The sequence below is a fragment of the Anopheles coluzzii genome, chromosome 3 (assembly GCF_943734685.1).
Source record: "Anopheles coluzzii chromosome 3, AcolN3, whole genome shotgun sequence".
Lineage (NCBI taxonomy): Eukaryota > Metazoa > Arthropoda > Insecta > Diptera > Culicidae > Anopheles > Anopheles coluzzii.
In genome coordinates this window covers 79,302,256-79,313,660 of record NC_064671.1, presented here as the reverse complement: position 1 = coordinate 79,313,660, position 11,405 = coordinate 79,302,256, and the positions used below count along the sequence as shown (strand labels likewise).

The window sequence follows — 11,405 nt, the reverse complement described above, 5'->3', positions numbered from 1 at the left end:
ACAACGCAATCGATGCATCGGAACGGATGGATGCTTCTAGCTGACGTTGCACAATGTTCCCGAATATCCTACCCCACCCGATGGGACGTTGAAAAGCATTACTTCAACTTTCAACGCTCACTTGCCTGCCATGGTTCACGTATGCAGGGTACGTACCGACCCGTAACGGTCAGCACTTTTTGTGCAGTCCTCAGAGCATCGCGTTTGCGCTGCGGTAGGATATAAACAGCTTTATGAGTTCTCCTCAGCTGCAATGTCCGAACGTTTGATGTTGAGTTCTGCCAGGATCTATCACCGCGTACGCTTCCCAAACTTCCACAATGTGTGCGAAACCGAGCAGCAAAAGCCAGAGAGGCCAATATCAATTGATCCATAATCAAGGTCTCTACAAAGGAGGATTGAAGAGAACTTCTACTGGTACATAGTAGTGGCGTCAATCACCAACATCGCTTCACCGGGAGTGAACATCATCAGCAAGAATGAACGAAGCGGAATTTATGACACATCCGGATTGGGTCGCTTGCTGAAGAGTAAACGTCATAGTAACGAGCGTAGGACGATGTTCGCTTAGCATGTTTGTGGAAGGGATTACATCGACTTACCTGCACGTGTACATGGCTACACCTACGGAGACATCGGAGTTTGTAATCAAATTTGAAGCATTGTTGCAAGATGTGAATGTGGGCAATGAGCTCATAATTTTATTCGAGGGACAGGAAGTACTTGGGTAAAATGTTGAATTTACATAGGAATTTACGATACTCTTGAGCGAGTTCAGCTATATACGAGGAAATACGTTAAACAAGAGCATGTCACTTTTGCTTAAATTTAACTAAAGTTGACACTATGTTTGTTGCTTTTGATTTTCAAAGCCTGAATTTCGTATGATCAACCTAAATAAAACAATTGTGCAATTCCTTTCAATTCATTTTGAAAACCCACACCGCGCTCTTAGATATACCGAAGTCGCTATAATCAGCAACGTCCACAGGAATTGAATCGCAACAAATGCAACAGTCAAATTGCAAAATCAACAAACCGCTAATACAAACGGACGACATTCTTGCCGTGGTCGACCTTCAGATAGGCGCGGCATCTTACGTGGCCATGTGTTTATCAAATACCACGTCAAAACATTGAAGCGCACCAGACCAGAACCCCGAGATCCGGTTCAGGAATTAGATCAATCCATACCCGGGCACAAGAATGCTGATGACACAAGATGATTTACCTTTTCAAGTAAATCCCCCAATCCTCGTCCAAATAAACCACTTCCAACCAAAACGACCATATGCTAGGAAGGGACACAAATATGCCAAAAAATTTGGCAAATATTGACTCAAAATCTATCCCCGTACACGACGCCAACGATCGGCAAGGCTTTAAATTCACCGTCAAGCCAACCTATGCATCCCAGTACATACGCAACCGTCAAACGGTGCACCACCGAATCTTACGTACCGGCCCCGGACAGGTTCCTGACCTTCACTAGTCTGTGGCGCGCGAGTACTCTCACTCTTTACGCGTTTGATTTGCTTTCTACGTGAGGCGCGACGCGTCATCTTCGGCACGGTGTTAATAGACAAAAGGGGGAGGGTGCTTCAACCAGTGTGCCACGCGTTAGGCAATCGGGCCGTTTAAGGTCCACGCCGAGTGTGTTTTTCACGGTCAATCGAAGGTGTTAATGTGCCCGGCAAGATGCGGCCAGTGAGTTTAAGCATTGTGAGTGAAACGTTCCCTTGGGACGGGGTATTCCCACATAAAGATAAGGAGATCGAATCTATTAACAACAACAACGAATGTGATCGTGCCAATTTCTGTTTTTGCTCGAAAAGCTTTTTGCAGTAACAGTCGCTGTATCGGCCACCGACGATGCGTTCAACATTGAGCTGAAACAGAAGGACGCCGAAGTGTACCATGAGCAGAGCTTTGGCAAAAGTAACTACTCAAACATCGAACGAGCAAAACAAACACTCTCCTAATTGTGCTCACCGCGGCTTTGATCGTGATCTTTTCCTTTTCCTCCTCCCTCGACCAGATGAGTTCAATTACGGGTATCAGGTGGAGCGTACCAACAGCCAATTTCAGCATAAGGTCAAGGGTCCGGATGACGTAACGTACGGTTGCTACGGTTATATCGATCCCGTCGGCGAAAAGCATCTCGTGTACTACATTGCCGATCGGCTCGGCTACCGGTTGCTGGCACCGGACCAGCCAACGAAAGTGTTTACCGACCGCGTCGCAAACAGCGTGTAAGTTGGCGTGACTCACATGGACGGCCGACAATTTGCTATCTAAACAAGGCTGCTCCTCTTCTGCTTGCAGCAATAAGCTGGATGCTGATCTTCAGGGCCGAAAGCTAGACGAGAAGGTCGTCGCATGGAATGATCTTTACCTTCCCTCCACCTGTCGGCGGTTGGATGAGATCGTAAGCATTACGCCACCACCGACCACGGCTGCCCCAGTTCTGCCGCCGGTAAATGGAGGAGCAAATGGGGACTTTCCCAACGATCCAAATGGTGCTGGTCCGCTCGGAACATCTCAGCGGCCGGAAGGAAGTGGCAGTGCGGGATCATCTAGTGGAGATCATCAAGATGACATCAACAATAGCGGTGGAAGTTCTTCGGAAGTTGGTAAAGTGCCAACTATACCGGTTGTAGAAGAATCCACTCAATCGAACCTTTCAATTTCTGGAGGAATTCCGAGCTCTACGACTACGGACAATCCTTCAGGAAATGGTGAAAAAGAAACAAATGATCATGGTAAAGGATCGGAAGAAATCAAAGATCTTCCCAGTGGTGATCTTCTACGATCGACCACGGTCCATTCAGTTTCTATTGCCCCAACCACTCCAAACACTCCTTCAGTTCAGAATGTCACCGTTCCACATGAACCTACTCCTGCTCCTAAACAAATCGATCCCGTTAACATTCCTCCCCGTACGACTTATCTTCCCATAACTTCAACACCCCGTTCTCCCATTATTCATGTGCCAGAACAACCCACTCCCCTCCCTGCGAACACTCCTCCCCAACCCAACTGCAGGTCCGATTCGTCCGGTCCGCGTCCCAAATATCCCGGCTCCACCATTGCCCAGTTCAACGGGTTCGTGTTCCCGATCAATCGTAACTGCGACGACAGTGGCCGCAACACGGCCGATCTGCTCGCACAGATGCAAACACTCAACGAGATGGTCCTGAAGGTGAGCAATGCCCTGCACGCACTGGTCGAAACCGATCGCAACCGTGCCGCGGCAAACGAGACGTGCGAGCGGGTGCTGGAGCTGCTCAACATCCAGCAGCCGGTGCCGCTGCTAGTGTACGTGCCGATCATGGTACCTTACCTTGACGGTGGCATTCAGCATGGTGGTGGTGGTGGTGGTGTGCAGCCACCGGTCAATCCGGCTAGCTACGCGTACGCCAAGACGTGCAGCGAGTGTCGGTAGACGGGGTCACGGGTGCGATAGAAAGGGGCGGCTCAATTATGTTGACATTTTCCTCTCTATTGGTTGGGAAGGTCTCTTTCACCTGTTGTTTATTTGTGTGTTGCATCAATCATAGAGTCGTTAGGTGTATTGTATGATATTTTGACATTTTTGTACGGCAATCTGTGTTGAGTAATGGGAAAGGGAACGGTTTTTAGGAGTGGGTAAATTATTTAAACTAATTACTTCATGCAGTCTATTTGAACAGTCTGTAATGCGAAGAAGGCCGAAATGTGCAATTGTTTAAATAAAAATTGTAAATAAATCAATTACATATAGCTACTCACTGTCTGCTCTTAAGAGAAATCGGTTGTAAAAACCAACTTTTAGAACTTGTAAAAACCAACCCAAACATGTTTTATCACAATCTCTAATCCTTAAATTTAGCAACGAATAAAACCAAAAGCGCAATATATCAACTTCTCCAACCAAAACTTTCAAACTGAAAAGATAACACTCAAAACTCAATTACTCATAAAATGCGATAGATTTCCCTGGTTCGCAAAGCTCTGCTCTCCCCCTTAAACCTTATGCCGTTCTGCATGTTATTCGCCACTGCAGATCAACATGCTTGATTTTCCAATAACGGAATTTTGAAATTGATTCGTTCCATAAAACAATCAAACAATCTTTCCAGCTTCCTGCCTCGCTGCGGAAGAGGCTGCGTTCCATCTTGCTCGTTGCTGAAACCCGTGGAAAGACGCTCCTCTAGCGTCGTATAAAATGGATAAAAATAATATTCTTCATTCCTGCGAACCACATCGCTTCTAACCCATATCGTGATCTTTTTTCCTATAAGTTAGTTTCGCAGAGAACGCACCCACACGAACACGTCCATACACCAAGAGAGAAGAATTATGATTACGTTCTTCAAGCAAAGGTTTCGTGGGGAGGCCCGAGTGGCAGGAAAACTTTCTCTTGTCTGATGCAATAGTTTCTCGCCAATAATGCGAGACGAGCTGGCCTTCAGTGACGGTTTCCATTGACGGATACGCGCGTAGGATTCGCTCCTGTCAACGAGGTTGGGCAACTAAAAAAAAAGAAAGAAACCTTCCCACTTGGCATGATTCGTCTGGCAAATAGCATCCATCCGGCATCCGATGAAACGATGCAAGTGTTGCAACGATGAATGGAAACTTTTAAATAGAAACGTACGCCCGTCCTCCGTCGCCGTTTCAACGCCGAAAGTAAACTTCAAGAACTTCCAGCTCCGGTTGTGGATGGAATGTGGATAAGATTCTTTTCATCCCAAGGAAATCCTTTTGAGGGAAGGGTTGAAGCGTTGAGCGTTGTCTGGCTCAATTTTTCACCCATCCCGGAAGCGGGCGATGAGATTTTAATATCTGCTCAACCAGTAAATGTTGCGTTCAACGGAGAAAGATGCATTTTATGATTGCTCTAGTTTAAAGCTTGCTGTATCTTGTGGGAAGAATTTAATGGAGCTTTTTAAAGCGCTTAGCGTGCTGTTACACACAACAAAAGGCCCTTATGCTGCGTATGAGCTTCATTGGATACTGTTCTTTTATGTTATCATTCTTCTGCATTCCATGGAGTTGGTTCGGTAAACCAGGCTTGTCAAACATAGAATACATTCGGATATCTCATTTTATTATATTTTAGTTATACAATGTTTATTTTTTATTCTTTCTTGTAAAGTAATTCTAGTGTTCATATATAAACAAACAAAAAAACATATTAAATGTTATTTATATGATGAATTTTGCAAAGAGCTCTACACGGTTGATGAACGTATTCCACGGGCTCTTCCACTGTTCAAGGATTGTGCAGTTGTGGAGCCTCCGGTAAAGCACGGGATTGACGGATTTGACGGTTCCGTAATAGAAGGAAACTCCGAATGGAGGTTGTTGCATAACGCATCATATTAGTATTGTATCCAGGAAGCGGTGCGTCGAATCGTTACTGTCTTGCAGCTGCATTGTAGAGAACAATTCCCGGTAGTCGAAAGCCAATGCCGACGCAGTCGTTGATGTGGCATTACAACAGCGTCATCACCGGCATCAGTGATGACATGGCTGATAAACTAGAAGCACACGACATGAATGTCGACATAACCTGCCTTAAAGCACAGACGGATTTCTGCTAGGTCTGAAGAACATAGTTAAAAACAGTCTGGTTCATTGCTGGATCAAAAAGGATACTAGTTCGGTTCCTCGGCCGCGACAGATTCATACGTTGAATACGTTCAAGAACCGGAAAACTTCAAAATTATGTCCAGGACAAGTATGAGGTAATAATAATCCAGAACATAATCAGTTCTAGGTTGTGGATTAGTTACAAAGTCCATATAGATTCTGTATCCGTTCCAAGATTGATAAGCGGTTTGTATAAGTTCCTGGAATTATTTCAAGTTCAGTTTCATGAACGATATGGATTCAGGATCGGTTTCAGGAACAATGTGGATTCAGTGATGTTTATAGGACCAATGAACATTGAGTAACGGATGAGGTCCAGGGCCGATATTGATACAGCATTTATTTTAAAACCAGTATGGCTTAGTTTTTAGTTCTGGTGTACATTAGAATGAGGTCCAGTGCCGATATTGATACGGCATGTATTATAGGACCAGTATGGTTTCAAGATTAGTTCCAGAGCCCGTTTGGGTTCACGATCAGGCTCAGAAGCAGAATGGGCTTAGTGTGGGTTAATCCTCCGGTGGTGAATTACAGTGATACCAAGAAATTTGGTTGATTTTGATAACAATTATAAGATTGCATCGTTTATTTGTGTTACCTTCTTTGGTTCCCATCATAACCAACACCGAGTGTGACGCCACTGTCTTTAAAAGCTTTGCTGCTGAAGTTGTCTGTAACGCCAGTTGAAATAACACCCAAAAAAAGCCAGTCAACAAAATCTTCATGTAAAACTTACCACAAGCTCCTATCGTCTCATGCAAGACACAACTCTTCGATATGCACTTCCTCCCATCAGACACTCAATCTTCCTGCACTCACGCACGCGAGGGCACAGCTGCACAGCCGAGTGTGCAATGTGCAATTTTCTACCAGATTCCCCCTCTCCACCCGAAACGAACTACACCCTCACGTCACGTGCCGTCATACATAAATGAAAAGTTTTCACATCTTTTAATAAACTTTTAATAGTAACATCTGTACACTCCAGGTCGACGACTGTGCGAAGAAGGTGCCGCTGTGGGTGCATGATGGGTAAATTGTGAGCGGAACTTGAGCCGAGCGAGAATTGAGCTGCAACTTGTCTGGTGCCTCCTCTACTGCCGCTTATCCTGAAGCGATGCTGAAAGCTTCACGCTAGCTACTGAAGACATCGCCAGAAGATTGGGGCGGTACAGCCATTTTCTACCCGAGGTAGAGTTCACTGACAGCTGGAAAAATAAGACATTTTGCCCGGTTGCAATTTGGACGCTCGGAAACGCGCGTGCAGATGCAAATGTGCCTCACCACACGCTGTTGTGCGGAAGTGCGAAGAGGATTAAGTTTTGTGAAATTCAAATTTTGCATCGTTTTGCAACCGGCGCCGGAGGGGGTTTGGCTGGTGGTTCGAGGCATTTCCTAAACCTGCCACACAGGCACACCTGAGCACGCAGCGCACTACAGGGACGGGGTGTTTGGGCACAACCGTCCCACTGCGTCCCAAAAACGGATTATAATGAAGAAATGTAGATTTTCTATATCGTGTTTTAATTATCACCTGTCTGCCGGCATGCACCACGGTGGCAAAGATTTTCGGATTTTACATTCATTTCGTCGGGGAGTGTTTAAAATTTTATTAGCACACAATTTCGCACACCACACCACCCCTTTGCCATTTGGGGAACACACAGGTTAGCTGGTGGCTGGCTTTCCAGTCCCCACACTCAACCCCATTTGCCAGACGTACTAGTTGTGCTATTGCCATAAACTCAGCTCATTAATATTCGCTTATGATGTGCTGCAGGAACGAACGGGGGCAATGGGATGAATTATGCGCGGGCAAGCGAACGTGCTGCTCGTCGGATTAGTACACCGATTTGCCATCTAACACCTACGAGGAACGAAGTGGTTTGGCTGGGAAGAGGCAGAGGTGTGTGGTGCAGTTTGTCGGATTTTTGGTTAGCATCGTTTAGCGCTGGTTGTGCTTGTCTAAAACCTAAGGTTGGAAAAAGTTGATGACGCTAAAGTAGGTATGTTACATCGTGTGGCATCGTATCCCAGAGTTGCATTGATTTAGAGGCAAACGATAAGGCAATTGGCAATTAGTGTTAACTATGAATTTCAATACATATTTTTGTGTTCTATTTCGTTAGCAGCGCAACTGAACGATCGTACGTTACTTTATACGACCTTCATTAGAGTAATGATTTACGTCCTGTATTTACGTTAAATTTTGTAGATTTGTGTGCTTTTAAATTAAATAGTTGGCAAGCAACTCTTAGCGTTGGAACGTTGGAAATGTCTTACGAACGATAGAGAGGTAGTAGACTAGAAAGAGTGGACCTGTAGAAACGAATCTAGTGAAAGTACCGAAACAGAAACAAGCATAAAGCAAGAACCAGGTTTTTTTTCGAATATTGCTGCAAGGAAGACAACCAATACGGCTTAACTAGAAAGGATACGATAACATGAATTGGAAAGAAATACATTGACACGTTTGATCATATTGAACTATTTTATGATACGTTTATTTCATACAATAACATTCTCTTCGGCGTTCGTTTACATAATTTCTTTATGATAATCGTTTACGCATTTATAAAGATTTCTTTAAGTTCTCTTAAGCTGATGTACACTGATTATTAGCTAATATTAATTGTAACTTGCTATGCTTCCCTCAATAATCTGTTCTGGTCATTGACATGATAGGAAAATGCTAGCAAATTATACAAACAGTCATACCTTAAGCGAATGGTCGTAAGATAGCTTGCTGAATTAATATCTAGTAGCGTAGGCTTTATTTAGGTTTATTTTACAATCTGAGAAATACTTCAAGTTATTTCTTGTTCTTGTATTCGACTTTTAAGAGTTTTGATATGAACCGATAATCTATTGTTTGAATGATTTCGAACCTATGAACTATTTCCGTTGTATTGTGACATGTAGTTGATTGCAAAAATATATATATATATATATGTTACTTAAATTGAGCATGCTTCTGCATTTTTGTATTTTTTGTTTTATGTTTGTAATAAACATGATAATCAGGGAGCTTCGGCGCTTGAACAACGAGTTGATCGACTTGTACAGTAGCATGTCTGGAAACTATCACATTTCACATATCAAATAGTTAAATCTGTGCCACATCCGGTTAGCACAGTTGTAACTGATTTACTACTAACAGTAGGTCAAATCTAACTTAGCATTGCCAAAATCCAGGTAAAAAGACGTTAACCACCAGAAGCTCAAACCCGGAAATCCAAACGAAAGCTCACATTTGACAAACATCTGGTTGCCAAATGTGTCACAACTTTCACACCATCTTTGTTATAAATAAAGCTTAAGCTGATGGCGAAGTCAGTTCACATTCCACAGACACGTAGATCACTCGTGTTCTGGTGTATCTCACCAATTTGCAGATTACGCCGAAAGGCTCTGCCCATTTTGATAACCACTTCTGGTTATCAGCTGTTCAGTCGTGTAGCATCCATGCTATCGCATACCCGTGAAACAACTAGCACTAAATGACCGATAAAAACTATTTCTAACTACTAAATAAAACTAACTTTTCATTTATTTGAACTATAACTAATTTAATTTATTTTTATAATCCCGCTACTTTAACACCGTATCCCGCGATCACCGACACCAGAATGGCCTTTTTTCGCCATCGCTTCGCTCGTCTCGATCGCTTCTCACTCTCTTCTTATAAATTGTTCTCGCTGAGTGTCAGCCGCCCGAACCATGTATGCCGCCTTCAGCTCCATCTACACGTAGCCGGTTGTGTAGAGAACTTGTTGCGGCTAAGGTCGCTACACCCGCTTAACGCATGAATGCTAACAGCCGGATAAAATACTGCACATGCGTCCCGTGCTTTACTGCACATGCGGTTCCATGTTTTACCATGGTGGTCGCACCACCCAAGTTGGAAATAAACACGGAAGACCTCCAAAGTAGGTCATAAATAAGGAAGAGCAATTAGCATAAGAAACGCATTAGACCTTAAGCAAAACATTGTAAGTTGTAAAAGCCCACCAGGAAGGCGACCCTCTTGACAAACATTCGTTCGTCAAAGCCCATCAAGTTGCGAAAGGGAAAGTTACGAGCGCAAACATCTGATGGACAAATGTGCGCTAACTTTCTTAAGATGGGAGTAAAAATAAAGCTATCAGAACGGACAGAAGGTCAGTTCTGATCGGACACAGGATCGTACATCTTGTCCCTTCAACTCATTTATGAGCAGTACTGTCCCCCTACCCAAGGTATGGCTTTACTGTCTCCAACAAACGCACCGGGTATCAGCTGGCCGGTCAGCAAAACTCCAATCCGAAAGGTTAACGTATGCTAGGTGGCATAACGTCGAAAGTTCCCACGGTTTAGCATAACTGGAAGTCCGCTTTTCACCTGACGCATCACATTGATTTCAATTGTTACGCAAGGTCAAGTTCGATTAGTTTACCGCGCCAATCGCGAAGTGCTAACTCAGCGCTACCACCAGGCCTATGACGCGAACCCGTACCGAACCAACAGCAATTATTCCCATCACCACATGGCGACCGTGACAGTTTAAACAAGTGCGCGTAAGCAACCGTTATCGTCCCAAATAAGTGCGCGTAAACAAAAATCATAAGTGAAATCGATACCACGAGCAAAAGCGCGAGAAACAAGTGACTATCAGGTGCAAACCATAGCAGGTGAAGTGTTTATAAACATCGGCAATAAGCAACAAGTGCAGTGTCGCAAAGTTTTAAAAACAAAAAACGACAGCGAAATCGAGACCGCAAGCGAAGCGCGGTAGTAAGTTACAAACGATAAGTGCAGTGTTTGTGCCGTGAAACTTATTTAAAAAACACTTAGTGAAAACACATATAAAGCTAGTATGGGTAATGATAACTCGAAACCGGAAACGAATGTGAAAGAAAACACAGATTTAACTATTGTGCAAACCCAGAACATTCATACGGAGCAACACGAAGCCCACGAACTCGAACTAAATTTGATTCTGGTGCTTATGGTCATAATTTGTGTGGTTAAGTTATTTAAAACATTATACAAAACGGTTTATGCACAGGCACACAAACAAGCCATCAAAGTTTTGTCACTGCCAAAATAAAAAGGTATAAATACCAAGTGAACGAGTGAAAAGTGCACATTCCAACCCGAGCAGAACAAAAACAATCCCTTCAAAGCCGAGGCAGCATCTGCAAGAAGAAAGCGACAGCGAAACCAGACGCAGAAAACAGCCCTGACGAGATGCGAGCAAGCATCAAAAAACAACAGCAAGCAGCACGCAGTAGCTACAGGAAAGCACTGCAGTTCGTGCAATGGATGTTCAATGAACACGAGAAGGTAAACCTTTCCAAGATTCTTGCGCCTGCAGAAAGCGTCATTTTCTGTAAGAGGGCTACACCAAGAAAAGGAGCATTAGATACTGCGGCAGCCACAGTTGAAATCGTTAAGGCTCTCGCAACAAATGAAATTATAGATAACTAAAGAAAAAAGTAGTCAAATTATTTCAAGGCATCTTCACTAACTGAACATATTTCAAACCTAGAAACCATTAAAGACCGGCTGAAAGATATTGCAAAAACTTTCAGGTCGTGTCAGCTTAGAATAATTAAAAAACAAATTAGCGACGGGTACGAAAAATTACAAATCGACCTTGTCAAACTCGAAGGAAAAATAAAAGAGGACGAATTAAATAATTTGGGACGAAGCAGTAGGAAAATCTACTGTGAATTGACGGAACTCGTCCAGTTTCACGAGAAAAAAAGTCTGGATAAAGTTTCACG

At 43.7% G+C, this 11,405-nt stretch overlaps 1 protein-coding gene across 1 annotated transcript; it reads left to right on the top strand.

Annotated features, from left to right (window-relative positions):
• Positions 1-1,335: 1,335 nt before the first annotated feature.
• LOC120956829 (uncharacterized) lies at positions 1,336-3,756 on the top strand. Its single transcript, XM_040378588.2, has 4 exons — positions 1,336-1,722; positions 1,836-1,938; positions 2,039-2,252; positions 2,326-3,756. Exons 1-4 carry the CDS (start codon positions 1,699-1,701, stop codon positions 3,443-3,445), a joined length of 1,461 nt encoding a protein of 486 aa, XP_040234522.2. The 5' UTR covers positions 1,336-1,698; the 3' UTR covers positions 3,446-3,756.
• The last annotated feature ends 7,649 nt before the right edge of the window (positions 3,757-11,405 follow it).